At 45.2% G+C, this 17430-nt stretch overlaps 1 protein-coding gene across 3 annotated transcripts; it reads left to right on the top strand.

The window, feature by feature from the left end:
* Positions 1 to 3138: 3138 nt before the first annotated feature.
* LOC147619229 (pectinesterase-like) lies at positions 3139 to 5860 on the top strand. 3 transcript variants are annotated; one of them, XM_086772870.1, is made up of 3 exons: positions 3299 to 3450; positions 3558 to 4547; positions 4731 to 5855. In XM_086772870.1, exons 2-3 carry the CDS (start codon positions 3680 to 3682, stop codon positions 5558 to 5560), a joined length of 1698 nt encoding a protein of 565 aa, XP_086628996.1. In that variant the 5' UTR covers positions 3299 to 3450; positions 3558 to 3679; the 3' UTR covers positions 5561 to 5855. The 3 variants fall into 3 exon arrangements, with proteins under 3 accessions (XP_086628995.1, XP_086628996.1, XP_086628997.1); XM_086772871.1 differs by having other exon boundaries at positions 3324 to 3450; positions 3600 to 4547; positions 4731 to 5856; XM_086772869.1 differs by having other exon boundaries at positions 3139 to 4547; positions 4731 to 5860.
* The last annotated feature ends 11570 nt before the right edge of the window (positions 5861 to 17430 follow it).

The raw sequence follows: 17430 nt of genomic DNA on the forward strand, positions 1-17430 counted from the left end.
AATCAAGGTGAAAAGTGCAGGTGAAGATTTTGTCTTTATTTTCTAATTTACATCATTCTAATAAAACAAATAGACCATTCGTGGTGGGGCCCTACAGAGGGTATTTGGGACCCGATACTGTGTCCTCTTCTCCCTCTCCCTCTCTCTCTCTCTCTCTCTCTTTTCTGCACATCTACTTCAGTTTTGTGCGTTATATTCGTCGTGAAAGATTTGTTGAATTCTGAGCATTGAAATTACCGATTTGACCACAAAGCTTCTGCATGTTACATTGGTATCAAAGCTTCCTTCAAGTGTGAAGATTTAGCTAGAAAAATTAAAAAAAAGAAAGAATTTTTTTTTCTCACTTGTGTGGTTGGTTTCTAGACTCCGGTGGACCACCCCTTTCGGTGTGACTCTTGTCCCTTGAAGGACGGTTGGTTTTCAACTTCTAGAAGCCTTCAGAAGTCTCCCACACGCATAGTGGATGGTCAAATTGCGCTCCGAAAGGAAGTGCATTTTTTTGCTATGGCGAGCCATGACGACGAGAGAGAACCATCACCTTGGGACCAAAGTGCACTAGGCAGTCCTTCGAGGGTGGCAGGCATGAGTGTACAGGAGATGTTCCAGCAGATGATGCAAGCAATCGCAGAACAGGGTACCAAATTGGAAGAGCAGAAGGTGGAGATCTTGGCAACAACGATTAATTAGAGAAAAATGATGGAAAAAGCCAAGGAATGACTCCTTGTAATTGCACCAAAAATGTTATGGCTCACCCTAACCCTCCTTAAAACAAATTCAACAAGAGATTACCTAGTGAACCGCAACTGTTGTGAGGATCTTTCCAATGGCCGAGCTTGTAACCCTTAAGGTCTCCAAGCTCTACAACTCCTTGATAAGCAATTCCACCGTGTCTCTCGCGAATTGTCACACCGCCGCATTGCACTACGTGTACTCGTCCCTCCTCTCACCTCACATCACTCACACACACTCACTAGTATGCATTAGAGAGAGATTAGTAAGAGCAAGACTCTTATTGCACAATGGGAGAGTTCTTGTATTATAAGAGATATTCACTTATATACATGGCCATAAGGGTTCACACTCACTTAAACTGTGGCCAGCCAAGCACTTTAGGCTCATAAGAGGCCTAATGCTATTACAATGACTTCTCTCATAATATATCCATGAAATACATCACTTGGGACTTCATCCTAACTTACTACCACACACCCTTGAAGCGGGAATTGCCATAGATATTACATTGGACCATTAAGGGCATTCGTCCAAATTATAGATTTGGACACCATTGCTTCATATCTTGAATGTATGACTTAATTAAAAACCTAAAGAGTGTTACTCTGAAAAACTTATGAGCACCAAAACTTCAAAATAAAAAGCTTAAACTTACAACATAGCACACATTATCAATAACTTGGAATCTACTAATCAAATAATGATATAAAAATCAATAAGGTGTAATAAAAGATCAGACATAAAGACTTGAAGGTTAGTAGAAATCAACGTACTTATAAATGTTTCCTAACAAAAGAAGAAGAAAAGAAAAAGCTATAGTAGAGTTCAATTGGGAGTAGGAAAAAGGGAGGGCAGAATGGAAAAAGAGGAAATGTGGAAAGGGGGGAGGGAAATGAAAATGAGGAAGGTAAAAGAGAGACAAAATGTTTGATTTCTTTAGCAAAGTCGATGGAGGTGAGAAGAAGGGGATGGCACAAATGTTTATGCAGTTAGTGTGATGACCAAAGAGACACGAGCATGGGATTGTTTTCTATAGAAAGTAGTGGTAGACCACCAAGCGGCAATACTAGAGGTACTGTTAGAGGTTGAGAGGGGATGTGCTGGTGAGAAGAAGCCTTTTATGGAAATTCATCTTTTCATGAACACCACCATGAGTGACACAATAGGTTCACCATGCTGAAAATGTAGAAGAATAGGGAGTAGTGCAAGGACAGTAGCATTGATGGGGAAACATAACGAATTCATCACCCACACCCCCTTTTTTGACTTGCTCACTTGACCAATTCTCTCTTTGCCTTCTTTGAGTATTTCGATGTTATCATTCAATAGTATAACATGCTACAAACAATCCATGTATTTTCATAATATTGTTATTTAAAAAAAATGATAAGCTCTTCTTTAGGGTGGCTTCACAAACATTTATGGATGGTGAAGCCCCCCAAACAACATTATCTGGCTTGGCCCATCTCCAAGCATCCACACTTGCTTGTTTGTTCTTGGCTTCATAAACCACACGGATGAACATAGTTTATCTATTTTGTCATTTATCAATTCTTTTAACAATTTGAAGTAAACCCCACGTGGTCAGTGAATCACTTTTTGTAATAACTCTCTAGGCCCCATTTTTTTTCATGGTCACATGATGATCGAGGGGTTCTTGTTGCCGGTCACACTTTTTGTTGAGCATGGCTATGACTAGAGTGTCACCTTGGATTTGTGTCTCATCCGTGTGATGGTTGCGAATGCATATTTGGCCAGACACCTACAAAAGAGTTAAGTTGATTGGATCCCTACATGTTTGAGTACTTGATGATGATGATTGACATTTGTGAAAGAGCTGTTAGATAATTGGACAGCTTAAGCACCGCTATACAAGGCTAATAAGTAGGCATTGAGTCACCTAGTTTATGGTTAAAAAACAAGGAAGGTGGTTACCCAACCATCCAATATGGCCACCATTAAAGAAGGAGATATGGTCAAGCGCATTGGATCTATTGTGGATGTTCTTGTAGGAAAGGCCATGCTAGGTTGTCTAGTTGACGTGTTGGAGTACCTATTGATGGGAAAGGTAGGGCAGCTGTTAGACATCTATGGTTGAAAGAGGCTTTTGGGGGGGTTACTCTATTAACCCCCTATGTAGCATGTGCATTCAAGGGGTATAAAAAAACCCCCTACTTTACGGATTTTTGAAATTAAAAAGTGCTCCTTCTATAACACTTTTTATAGAATCCCTTATGTAGTACCAAAATTTTTATCATTTCAATTAAAAATCCCTTTTCGTATGTAAATTTTCTGTAACTCTACAAGATGAAAATACCCCTTCTGTTGAACTCACGTGTTATCTTACATATTTTTGAGTGACGTGCCCCCCAGAAAGAGGCAAGGCTATAATTGCATACAAGCAAAGGGACTCACTAGAAAAGCTGCGAAGGTTGTAGGCATCCAATGGAAAATGTCAATAAATAGGTTACCTTAGTTTATGGTTGAAAAAAAGCAATGGAAAATGCACAAGTAGCCCAGACAAGCTCATGGGTCTTCACACGTTCGCCCACTGGCTGGACGTGTGAAGAGCTCTGAGACGGTCACTTCGCTTAGTATCATGAGGGCGTGCGCCCAGCCTTGGGTCGGATTGCTGTGAGAGGGTGCGGTGGTGGAAGGCATGCAGCTTGGGTTTTGGACGCACGGCAAGAGGAGGGATCCCATGTCTCTCATAAGCAGGTGCTTAAGCTTCCGCTTCCTTAAACTCTCAACCTTGTTAGTGGCATTATTGATCTCTTTGATGACACTGATCACGTGCATTGCATTACTCCTTCCCACTTCCACAGTTAAGCATGCCACCCACTTGATCATCCTTGCTTGTAATGCAGCAAGCTTCCCTCAGGCTTGCCAGTCTTCTCTCAGCTTTAGCCGTTTGGCGCTCCAAGCCAAAACATCAACCCGCCTAGTAATGGTTTCCATTCAGCTGGCTGAGCAACGCTTGCAACAATGCTATGCCCAATCCAAGAACCTCCTCCTCATGCCTGCTCAGAACCCAGACCTTGCCACTGCGGTGCGCAATTGCGAGTATCTTCTTCGCCGGGCTGGCCATATGCTCAGAAAATGCCAAGCAATGCCTGGCCTCACTAAAATCAAGAACATGGAAGCATGGATGAGTGCTGCTCTCACATGGGAGAATGATTGCTACTCTGCCCTCGGCCATGTGAATGGGACCTATCATCTCAGTCAAGCAACCCATCATGTCAGTCATGTAGCCTCTTATGCCAGTCAAGCAACCCATGATGCCAATCATCCGTCCCATTATGTCAGTCATGCAACTCATATTGTGAGTCGTGCAACCCGTGATGTTAGTCATGCAGCCCATCCTGTTAATCATTTAATGCAACATGTCAACATTGCCATAACCCTTACTAGCAACGGCCTCAGTATGTTGGATGCCTATGATACCTATGGTCCGAACCCTAGCGCATGGAACCCTCCTTCCAAAAGTAGTATACCTGGCTCACAACATTTTCAACTTGCAGATAAGTGGGTATGGCACACCGATGGTGTTGGTAGTTTAAGTCCTGCAGTAACTGTTTCAAAAGATGGGCTTGGGGACTATACAAGCATTCAGGCGGCTGTGGATGGTGCCCCAGAGAATGCAAGTGAAAGGTATGTGATATACATCAAAGAAGGTGTGTACAATGAGACTGTGAGGATTCCCTACACTAAAACCTACTTGGCTTTTGTGGGAGATGGGATGAGCAAGACGGTCATCACAGGCAATAGAAATGCACAAATGCCAGGGGTAACTACTTATGATACTGCTACCGTGGGTAACTCTCTCTCTCTCTCTCTCTCTCTCTCTCTCTCTCTCTCACACACACACACACACACACAAACACGCGCACGCACGCACGCGCGCACACATGTGCATGAGAAGCTGGAGTAATGTTTCATCTTTTACAGTGGTATTTCTGATCCATTGTTCATGCTTTGGGGTGCTTTTTGATGTGTAGCTGTAGATGGGGATGGATTCTTAGCTTGTGATTTGACTTTTGAAAACACGGCACATCCGGAATTGCATCAAGCGGTTGCATTGAGAGTGGACAGCGATCTTTCTGCATTTTATAACTGCTCCTTCCTGGGGCACCAAGACACTCTATATGTTCATTCTCTTCGCCAGTTCTACAGAAATTGCAGGATTGAAGGCACCATGGACTTTATCTTTGGAAATGCGGCTAGTGTTTTCCAAAACTGCCAAATCTTAGTCCGCCCTGGCAGGATCTCGTCAAGTGTAGTAACAGCACATGGGCGCACAGATCCAGCTGAAGTGACAGGTCTTGTATTCGAGGACTGCATTGTCAATGGGACAGAAGCGTTTATGATAAGCTTTCAATCCAATCCCAAAAAATACAAGGTTTATCTAGGGCGCCCATGGAAGATGTACGCGAGAACAATCTACATGAATTGTTTGATGGAGAGATTGATCAGTCCAGAAGGGTGGCGTCCATGGAGTGGAGCTTTTGCTCTTGATACACTTTTCTATGGTGAATACAACAGCTCAGGTTTAGGAGCTCATGCCATTGGTAGAGTCAAGTGGTCGGAACAAATCGCTCCCTCTGTGGCCATGCTTTTTACTGTTTCAAATTTTATCCAAGGGGATGAATGGCTTCCCAGTACCTCTGTCCCTTACAATCCCATGTTCAAAACAGAGAAAAATGCAGGCTTGCAGAACCTTTCTATGTGTTGGTCAACCTTCACTTTCTCTCTTCTCCATCATCTTAAACATGTAGTTGATGCATCAGAGCAACCATCAACTCATGTGTGGCCCGCATGCCACACATGAGAGAAAAGGAGCTCCTCAACAGCGAGAGATGCCTGGTTCTTGGCTTCCAAAGAGCCGAGTCCATAGGTTGACAGAAATGCTATGCAGTATACACCCAATTCAAATGGCAAGATCACTGCAAAAAAACTGCAGAAATGTTTGCAAACAGACATAACAGTCGGAGTAGAGAATATCACATTTGTAGCAACCTTCATAGGCTTGGAAATTGATGAGGCTCATCATCATTCTGCAAGACTGCTGATGCTTATGGTTCAAGCAGAAAAGTAATGCCAGCAGTCTTCTCATGCTAAAGCAAGAGCATGAGCTTGGAAAGCAATCAGTATAGAAACACACAAAGAGCTATGGTTGAGAGCAATGTGGTTAGAAATGATAGGTATAGTGGCTTTTAGGATTGCTGAGCAGGTATTGGATTTCCTTGAGGCCAACTAAAAAGAGCTCACTAGTTACATACTGTCTCTGTCTGCGTGTGGAACAAGAGCAGAAAGTACTTATTGGGATAAGGTATGCTAGTTACATCACCTCTCTTTTTTCCGATAGAAATATATATTTATTCATTAGGAAAAAAATCTTAATTACATATCCTTTACTAAAATAAGAAATTACTTATCGGCCATCAGAGGCAATCCTGAAATTTGAAGCCTTCAAAGGGCATCAAAGCCCTTCAAACCCTCCAGAGAAGGCCGCTTTGAAAATAGGGTTGCAAAAGAAGGCCACTAGTTTGAAAATTTATCTGGATTTTACATATAAATATATATATCATGTGCAAGACATGTGCAGGCTAATTCTCAGGATTAATCTGAGTATCTGGTGGGCGATCGGGTGCCGGACATCTCTAGAAGCATGTAGAGAAGGGGCACAGCCCATAGGGCAGAGCCTAGAGCTCTTATCGTGTGCATGGGGGAGGTGTAGAACCACCCCCAAGGGGCCAGGAGGGCCCCAGGCTGTGCCCACCAGCCTTGGCTTGGGCTGGAGGGGATGTCGGCTAGTCCTATGGCCTCTGGACAATCAGCCGACCCGCCTAGGCCTTGGAGAGCCTATCGGCCAGCTGTGGGACAGCCCAAACAGCCAGCCCAGAGGCTGCCCAGCAACCAGCAGGTATGCTTGGGGTGGCCAGCCATGACAAGGTGTGGTGATGAGTTTTATTAGCATTTAATGCTATTTAAGGGTATTTAAAGCCCAACCAATATTCATGTTTGCTATCTCATAATTCACAAGGGATTGCTGCATTCCAAGGGCCAGGACAGCCAAGGGAAAAGCTTCAATCAAGGTGAAAAGTGCAGGTCAAGATTCTGTCTTTATTTTCTAATTTACATCATTCTAATAAAACAAATAGACCATTCGTGGTGGGGCCCTACAGAGGGTATTTGGGACCCGATACTGTGTCCTCTTCTCCCTCCCTCTCTCTCTCTCTCTCTCTCTCTCTCTCTTTTGCACATCTACTTCAGTTTTGTGCGTTATATTCGTCGTGAAAGATTTGTTGAATTCTGAGCATTGAAATTACCGATTTGACCACAAAGCTTCTGCATGTTACATTGGTATCAAAGCTTCCTTCAAGTGTGAAGATTTAGCTAGAAAAATTAAAAAAAAGAAAGAATTTTTTTTTCTCACTTGTGTGGTTGGTTTCTAGACTCCGGTGGACCACCCCTTTCGGTGTGACTCTTGTCCCTTGAAGGACGGTTGGTTTTCAGCTTCTAGAAGCCTTCGGAAGTCTCCCACACGCATAGTGGATGGTCAAATTGCGCTCCGAAAGGAAGTGCATTTTTTTGCTATGGCGAGCCATGACGACGAGAGAGAACCATCACCTTGGGACCAAAGTGCACTAGGCAGTCCTTCGAGGGTGGCAGGCATGAGTGTACAGGAGATGTTCCAGCAGATGATGCAAGCAATCGCAGAACAGGGTACCAAATTGGAAGAGCAGAAGGTGGAGATCTTGGCCCTGGAAGAGTGCACTCGTTCTCAAGGTTCTCTTTTTCTGTCTCCTCCTCCCTCTCCTTCTGTTTCCCAGATTCCAGATCCTCTACTACATGATCCTTTTGAAGAGGTACGATTGCATCTGAGTTCGATGCTCGAGTTGCAGATGCGAGCAATGGAGATTTGACGACAGATGGAAGATTGTGTGGTAGTAGCCCGTGTTGCTGCACAAGACGACGCTTGGCGACACGTGGAACACGAAAGATACCTTGCGGCTTTGGATGCAAGAATGACACCAATGGCTTCCTCAAGTCATTTTCTTGAGAAAATAAACTTAAGTATAATGGTAAACTCGACCCCACAACTCTTTATTCCTAGTTGCATTAGTTTGAAGCTTATTTTGCCGCAATTAGAAAAAGTGATATTGACAGAGTGATCTTGGCTAGTTGGTACTTGGAAGGTGAGGCCATTCCTTGGTGGACCCAACGGGCTCATGCTCACATCAGATTAGGTATGGCGGCTTGTGTTTGGGATGAGTTTGTCCTCGACCTTAAGCGGCGGTTTCTACTGTCCCATTACCTTGAGCGACTCGAAGACAACTTTAGGCGAGCGCGTCAAAACGCGCAACCAGTCCTTTAATTTGCCAATAAAATTTCAAACTTATGTTTGTAGTTGGAAAAGGGCAGTTCTTTTATGGCCTTGTGACACGCAAATCCAGTGGGAGGTGCGTATGTTTAGGCTAGTCACCTTCAAAGACGTACTCTCGCTTGCGTAGAGTGTTGAAATGAATCATAATGGCGGAAAGCCCAAGACTTCCTAGCCTGCCACTCCCAAGGCAACTGTTGCGGGGGTGAAAGGCTAGAACTAGACATGATCTTTCCCAGGAGGACAAAGCACGGGAGTCTCTGGCTCCAAGAACTCGACCAATGCGCCCAAGCTTACTCCATACTAGAAAGCTCAGGCAGGCAAGACCGATGGTAAATTGAGTGCTGAGGAGACAACGCAGTACAAGGAGGGTAGGTGCTTCTTTTGTCATACAAAAGGACACACTTCTAGAGAGTGCCCTAAGAAGACTACCACGCCACAGACAACCACCTCAGTCTCCACGGCTTTCGTGGTGAGCCTCGCTCCCACACAAACCCCCGCGGGTGGTTGTTCCTATGTCTCCGGATCCCAGTCCTTCGGTTGGTGCAATTGTTAGTCAGGAGCTTGAAGATAAGTAGAAGGGCGCCCATGACGAGGAGTATGAACGCAATGAATTGCTCAAGACCTTTGGCTACATAGGTGGCCAAAGAGGAGTCGTCTTGTTTGACAGCGGCAGCACAGAGGATGTGGTCACGGAGCAGGCCGCTCGACGAGCCCGTTTCGTCTCGACTTTGGTGGACAAGAAGGTTGAGGGAGTTAGCACAGACATGACGACGAGCATTAAGTTTGAAGCTCAGAGTGCTAAGTTAGTCATTCAGGGCATAGAGTTTGTGCGTGACTTTATGGTTGTCTCTCTTGTAGGAGTAGACATAATTTTGGAAATTCAGTGGTTTCACAAGTTCTAGCCAAATATCGATTGAGATAGGCACACTTTCGAGATTAGTCGAAATGTGTCCAAGGTCCCAGTGACCATTAAGTGTGAGCCAGGAATCCCAAACTTTTCGCTCGTAAGTCATTTACAGGCTAAACGAGAAATCAGGAAAGGTGCACAGTGTGCGATGATTTACATCCAAACTGCCCAGATAGGGGCTAGTGCTTCAGAGAAGTACCAGGTTCTCCATGACAAGTTTCAGAAGATTTTTCTTTGGGACAAATTCCCTTCCCAAATCCCACCTGTCTAGATTGGAGGACCACAGAATAAACCTCCTCCCATGCTCGATCCCCCGAGCAAGTTTCCATACCGCCTATCCAAGGTAATGGAATCGGAGTTGGACTGCCAACTCCTGGAATTGTTGCAATGTGGCTTCATACGTCCAATGTGTCGCCATTTGCAGCACTGGTCCTGTTTGTCAAGAAGGACGGTCTTCTCGATTGCGTGTTGATTATCGTGCACTCAATAAGCTGACTATCAAGAGTAAGTTCCCAATGCCTTGAATAGATTATATCCTCAAGAAGCTGAATGGGACCAAGGTGCTCTCGAAACTGGACTTGAAGAGTGGGTACCAGCAGGTGAGGATTGTTAAGGGGGACATCCCCAAGACAACCTTCCATACGGAACGGGTCCATTATGAATTTGTGGTCATGCTTTTTTGGCTTGATGAATGCCCCTGCCACATTTAACCGCATGATGATGCGTGTGTTCAGGGACTTAGTAGGAAAGTGTGTGTTTATTTTTTTGGACGACATACTAGTATTTTCAGCTACCGCTGAGCAGCATGACATTGATGTGGAGAAAGTCCTGAAGTTGCTAGAAAGCACGTCAATGAGAAGAAGTTTGAATTTTATTTGTTCGAGGTTGACTACCTTGGATACATTCTCATCTCCATCATCATCTTCTTCACCCTCTGTTACTTCATGGTGGTCCACGGCAACCTCTTACATAGACCAATACCATGCCCATGTCTCCTCTGCCATCTCGCTAGTCGCACAGACCTCTGTGCCTTCCCCTTCTTCACCTCCATCTTTGTTGAAGAAATCATGGCACGTTGTCCCTCCAACTGTCCTCGTTGGGCTCCAAAGCACTACTTATCAATTCAAGGAGCGTGCTTTTTGTCTTCACCTCCAATGATGTACGTGTGTCCTACTGTCCTCGTTGGGCTCCAAAGCACTACCTGTCAATCCAAGGAGCGTGTTTTTCATCTTCACCTCCAAGATGTACATGTGGATGGGGAGGAAAACAATGTGTTTCCTCTATTTACCTTCATGTGAGAAGGGGACGAAGGTTCTCCACAGGGCCTCCGACATAGCCTCAACCTCTCTCTTCACCTCCTTCCCCCTTGTTGGTGATCCTGACGCGACAATGGCAATGTGTTACATATAGCTAAAGCCCACACTGAGCTTCTCGGAAAAGAGACTGCACCTCGAATGTCACCAGCCTAGACATTTCCCAGTATTAAAGGGGTCTCGTGGACTCCAGGATGTCTAAATATTTGGAAAATACAAGCTTTGGGAATGGGGGATTATCCTAGAATACAAAAGACCACACTCCTAAAATTTAGGAGTTACTATTTTTGGCCCGTCGACTCCGATGGAAATTCTGTTCACGTCATTACATCTGGAATTGAGCAGATACCAAGAGTTGGCAAAGTCCTTTGACAGAATGTCTACCAGTTGGGATATTTTTAGAGATAAAGTTTATGGAAGGACCCATCTCCTATTACCAGCCGAGGGAAGTGTTACATCTTAACTGCAGTTGATTACCTTTCTAGATGGGCGGAAGCAAAGGCAGTAAAACAAAATGGATCAAAGTGAGACAAGTGGCCTCACACTTGTCACTCAGCTATTCTGTGGCTCTCCACTTGTCATTGTAGCCTTCTCTTGCCATTTTAGCTCATGGGAGGCCCAAATCTATAAATTGGAGCCCTCTCTCTTCATTAATAGAGGCTCTCTTGCTGCACACTAGCCTCTACCACCGTTACAGGTTGCCCTAATGATGGCTACTCTCTTTCTCTTTATCTTGAAGGCTGCCCATGAAGAATACCGACGACTGTACTGAAGGCAAGGGTATTTAATCATTTATTATGATTTCTAGCCATTATACTTATTGTACCAACCTTTGTACATGTTGTACTAGCCATTGTACTGGCCTTGTACTTGTTGTACTTGCTGTACCACCCATTGTACTGACTATACCAACTTCTGTACTTGAGGTACCAACCATTGTACCTGCTATACTAGTCACTGTACATGTTGTACCAACATTTGTACCTGTTGTACCAACCATCGTATCGGCTGTACTAACCACCGTATCGACTGTACCAGCCACTGTACCTACTGTACCAATCACTGTACCAGTGGAAAGTTGTACTTGCTGTACCAGCTCTATTGCATGAAGACCCGTGGTTTTTGGGGAAGAATGAGTACCCACATAGAGGTATATGGATTATATTGTTGGCTCGGCATTCTACAGCCTATGTTTTGGCTCAGTTGCCTCGTGTTGGGTTGTGTTATGGCATTTGTATATGGATAATCCGGAATCTCCCGTGGGGAGAGTAAGGCCCTCAAAGCTTGTACATGATATTATTCTCCTTGGGTAATAAAATACTCCAAGGGGGGGGGGGGGGGGTGGCCCATTCCGGCCTGTATATGCGGTGTCACACGTGCAAGCTCCATTTTCAGCATTTGTGGATGTTTTGTCCAGCTTTTATGTTTTATGCAAAGTGATGATGGATATGTGTTAAGGCTGTGGCCATGTTTAAATGTTTTAATATGCATTGATGGTATCAACAAGTGTGTCAAAGGCCCTAGTCCCCCGGGCACCGCCGCGAGTTACATTGGTATCAGAGCATAGGCTTTCTTGGAAGCGGAGGCTTCCTTCTATCAATAAGGAAGAAAAAAGGTCTCAAGTGGGGACCACACTTACCAACATTGCTGTTACCAGCCGCTTCATAGCTTATGAAGCAAGAGCATGAGCAGTAGACAGCTTGTTGATCTAAGGATTTATGAATTCACAAAATTTTATCTTGGAAGTGTGGAGTTGGCTTTATGTGCACACGTTTAGCACTCTTTCCATATGGATATTGTGGATTATATTATCAAGCTTACAGGCAAGCTATATGGAGATATATCTTAGGATATCTTAAGTATCTTAAGGATATGGTGACGAGATATTTCTTTTGGCTTCATGACCAACCTGGCAAAGAAAAGCTAAGTATACTTTGAGTTTGCAAAGTTAGTGCTTTTACTATGAAGTGTTTTTGATGTTCACTAACCCTTGTATAGCCATGCAAGGAGAAAGGTGGTGTTGTTTGCCTTGAGATGGTTTCAGGGAAACATTGTTTATGGCTCCCTTTATTGCAATGGATTATATCTATGGAGATTTCTTTCTTGGACGAGATTTATATAGATATTGGGCTTCACAAGCAATTTCTATGAACGAATCTGTCCGAGTTTATAGAGAAGAAATCTTTGGATATCTCATGGATATGATGCTTTTATGGATAAAGTCCACCCCTACTCCAAGGGGTGTGGTTAGCACGGAATATGTGGTAAGAGGTACGGTATACAGGTCTATGGATTCCTGGACTTCTTTTCTAGGGATTTGGATCTATCCTCAGGTTTATGGATTATTCTTTATGGCTCCCTTTATTTGGGATGCATTGGACTTATGAAACTCATTGTTCATATACCCTGTGTAGTGTTCTCTTGTCCTACGTGCTCTCTTGAAGATTGTTTCTACCATGTGTGGGTGGAACAATAGAGAGCAGATGGAAGGGAACATGGGCACTTCAGAGGGTAGTGTCGAGCACAACATGCCGTGTGTAGTGTTCTCTTGTCCTACGTGCTCTCTTGAAGATTGTTTCTACCATGTGTGGGTGGAACAATAGAGAGCAGAAGGAAGGGAACATGGGCACTTGAGAGGGTAGTGTGAGTTGGTGGCCGAAATGCCTACAAACTATTGGTGGCCGAAATGCCTATAAACTATGTGTAGCAGAAATGCTTATGGAACACCAGGTTATCTATGCCTGTGAGTGATTGTTTTATCTTGTTACTTGAGCCCACCTCTCATCCAAGGTGTGTGGTCAGAGTACCGACATGGAGTGCAACATGACCCCTGGTTGGCATGGAACTTATATCTATGCCAAGGGTCATGTGGACCGATGCCTATTTGGCAGGAGACTTATTTTGTCTCGCCCATTTACTTGGGACATGGATTATGATATCTGGACTTATGGGACTGATTTGTCTCGCCCATTTATTTTGGGACACGATATTGCTATTATGGAGACTTATTTAGTCTCACCCATTTCTTTGGGACATGGATTCTTCAGATATATTGGATTTTTGAGACTGTCTCGTCTCGCTTCATGGGCAGCCTTCAAGAGAGAGAGAAAGAGAGTAGCCATCATTAGGGCAGCCTATAACGGTATTTCCAGCCACTATACCTGCTGTACTAGTCACTGTACATGCTGTACCAGCATTTTTGCTTGCTGTAACAACCATCGTATCGACTGTATCAGCCACTGTACCTGTTGTACCAACCATTATACCTACTGTACCAGCCATTGTACCAACTGTACTAGCCATTGGACTTGTTGTATCGACTGAATGGAGAGTTGTACTTATTGTACCAGCTCTATTGCATGAAGACCCGTGGTTTTTGGGGAAGAATCAGTACCCACATGGAGGTATATGGATTATGTTGTTGGCTCGGCATTTCTATAGCCTATGTTCAGGCTCAGTTGCCTTGTGTTGGGCTGTGTTATGGCATTTGTATATGGATAATCCGGCATCTCCTGTGGGAGAGTAAGCCCGTCAAAGCTTGTACATGATATTATTCTCCTTGGCTAATAAAATACTCCAAGGGGGGGTCGGCCCATTCCGGCCTCTATGTGGTGTCATATGTGCAAGATCCATTTTCAGCATTTGTGGATGTTTTGTCCAGCTTTTATGTTTTTTGCAAAGTGATGATGGATATGTGTTAAGGTTGTGGCCATGTTTAAGTGTTTTGATATGCTTTGATGGTATCAACAAGTGTGTCAAAGGCCCTAGTCCCCTGGGTACTCATCGCCGCGAGCTACATGAGCAATAGCGATATAGCTCTGGTTATCGCATTGGATGACCGTGGGCTCCTTTTATGGAAACCCAATCTCGCCACAAGCAACCTCCGTAGCCACACAACCTCGCAAGCAGCACCACAAGCAGCCCAGTACTCTGCCTCTGTCAACGACAAGGCAATAGTTGGCTGCCTCTTGCTGCTCCATGAAATAGCTCTTGAGCTGAGAGTAAAACTGTAGCTTGATGTAGATCTCCTCGTGTCTGGATCTTCTCCTCAATGTGAGTCACTCCAACCTTGGAGTCCAACTCGTTCCTTTGTTTCACCTCCAGTGGTGTAGAAGAGTCCAAGATCCTTTGTACCCTGCAGATATCGCAAGATCCGCAATTCTGCGTCCCAATGAGACTTCAACGGTGTCTGCATAAACGAGCTCAACAGCCCCACATGAAAGCTCAAGTCCAATCCACTTGACACCAATGACAGACCGTTTTGACGGCCTCGAAACCAACTCCTAAGTGTTATTCTTCTCTATGGCATCCAGTTCCACGTGCATGGCTTTCCTCCAAGTATCCTGTGCAAGGGCTTCCTTGACGGAAGTGGGCTCTTTGTCCCACATGATACGAGACATCAAAGCATAGTTTACTTGTAAAAGCTCCACTGAATGACTTTTGTCACGAACTCTATGCGATCTTCGAGGTCCGTCCTCTGTGGTCCATTCGGAGGGAAGCTCCGTAACACCTGGCTCCCGAAGGGTGTCTACCAACCACCTAGGTACTCAAAGAGAACGTGGAGCCTCTTGCTGCGGGGGCTCATCTCCAGCTGCAGGCTCAACCTCCTCAAGCTATCCAGCTGGAACAATCGACTGGGAATCATCTTAGAATCATCTAGGTCTCCAAGAAGTGGTGGCTCATCAACAGTGGAAACTGGAACATGCTCATCAAAAACCACATCCTTGCTGACGAGACGACCTCGTTCCTCTTTGGATCATACAACCTGAATCCCTTGGAAAGAGGAGTTATATCCCACAAAGACAAGCTTTTGGGACTTTGAGTCGAGCTTCCCCTCTGCTTCTTTGGAATGTGAACATATGCATCACTCCCAAACACACGAAAATGGGAGACATCTGGTTTCTTGCCAAAATATGCCTTAAAGGGAGTCATGTTTGGTATTGAAGTTGTCGGAGAACGATTGAGGATATGGACAGCCATAGCCATAGCCTCTCCCCAAAGTGGACGACGAGGAAGATCACGATGCTCCAGCATCGTTCTCGCCATCTCCACCATAGTCCTGTTCTTACGCTCAACTACTCCATTCTCTAACGCGAACCTGTATTGGCCAGCTCCCGCTTGATGCCATGTTCCGCACAAAACCGCACAAATGCATTAGAAGAAAACTCTCCTCCTTTGTCAGCCCTAAGAGTCTTTATCTACAAGCCAGACTCTCTCCACCATCACATGCCACTCCTTGAACCGAGCAAAAGCTTGGTCCTTCTGTGAAAGAAAATAAACCCAAGAGAATCTGCTACAATCATCAACAAGCAGCATGAAGTACAAAGAATCTCCCAAGGATGGCGTCTGCATAGATCCACACAAGTTAGTGTGTACCAACTCCAAAGGTTTCGAAGCCCGCTTGGAAGCCGGTAAGTATGTTACACATGTTGTTTTAATGTTTGAAATTCTAACCCTTTGATTTATAAGGTTAGGGGTTCACACTTATTTAAAAGTGGGCACCCCCTTTGGGCACCCACTTTGGGGCCAAGGTGGGGAGCCTCACTTTTAAGTGAGTGTGGGGGTGGGCATGGTCACCTACCCCCACTAATCCCCCACATGCATGCGTGGAAATCTTGAGTTGTATCTCCACTTTCAATTTTATTAAAAAAGGGCCCCCTTCAAGCGTTAAAGGCATCGCTTCTTCCTAACGTGGATTTTCATCACCCGATTCCACCATCCTTGTGAAGATAAAGAAACGGCGACCACCTCCTACTCTGCTGCTCCTACAGCAACCAGGCGGCTGAGTGCACTTCTACAGCCGGTCGCTTTCTTTTCTACACATGCTGCTGCTGCAGGTGGCTGCGCCTACAACATCTCCCCTCCTACAGGTGGGCTGCGCAAGTTGCAGCCAGGCGTAGCACAGGCTGCGAATACCTCATAGGCTGCAGCCCCAGGCGCCTGTTTACAGCAGCCAGGCATCCCTTTTTCTCGCAGGCGACTGTGTGCACCTCTACAGCTGATCGCTTCCCTTCTACACAGGCTGCGTTACATCCTCAGGAGGCTGCCTCCACATGGTGCTGCTCTTGTAGGCGCCTGTGTGCTCACATGCTGTGGTAAGGCTTCGCACCATCTATAAGTGGACTGCCCACTCTCAACAGGCGGCTACCTCTTCAAATCAACCGGTTCCTTCATGCTGTAGCCAGGCCTCTCCTTCCTTGCAAGTGGGTACTCCTCCTTTCACAGCAGGCGGCTGTGGACTCTTGCGGCGGTGGTACATCTTCTCCATTGGCGTTCTACAAGGGGACTTTGCATCTCCTGGGTGGCTTCAAACACCACAAGTATTGGTTTTCTATCAACCAACTACAAGTAAGTGAATTTCAGATTTGAGTAAAGCATTTAATGTTTAAATCTGATAAGGGATTCATCCCTCTACGGCCACACCCGTTCGGTGCCGGGTTGTCCAAGCTGTATTGGCGAACCTCGGTCCAAAGGTGCTGAGATCGGGAGAGCCAGGCGTTAGTACGAGAGCGCCTGTTTGTGCGTGGTCTCGGAACACCAGTGAGGCGCTCTCTGCGGAGTCCAGTGAAAGCACAGGACCGTAGTGATTGGACCACACTAGTGGTCGTTCTGCTCCGAGTTTTTCTTCATCGAAATCCGAGCCTATTTGTTTGGTACTGTTTTCATATGTACATGGACATTATCTGGTTCTCAGAACCCATGGAGCATTGTATTCATTAAATACTCCCAATAAATATATCATATATTGAGGGGGGGGTCGGCCCGTTCCGGCCCCAGTGCTGGTGTCCATCTTTCCATTTCTGTTCATTTAAAGTTCAAGTTATTTTAAGTTGTCCATTTCATATTTGTGGTTTTAAAGTTGTGCTATTAAGCGTGTGGGTGTCCAACTGAGTCTTTCCCACTTGACGGGATCGGTTTCATTGGTATCAGAGCACGGTTGTTTCCCTCTTCCTAGTGGGGAAACGAACCTGTGTACTGGACATCCCGCTTTTAGCAAACTTTGAACACAATGGACAGCCAAGGCAACCCTTTGGAAGTACCAAATTCGAGGGGTCCATCTAGTGCCTCTCGTGGGTCTGATGCCCTGCGAG

The sequence above is a fragment of the Cibotium barometz genome, chromosome 33 (assembly GCF_041138505.1).
Source record: "Cibotium barometz isolate CiBa-2024 chromosome 33, ASM4113850v1, whole genome shotgun sequence".
Taxonomy (NCBI): Eukaryota; Viridiplantae; Streptophyta; class Polypodiopsida; order Cyatheales; family Cibotiaceae; genus Cibotium; species Cibotium barometz.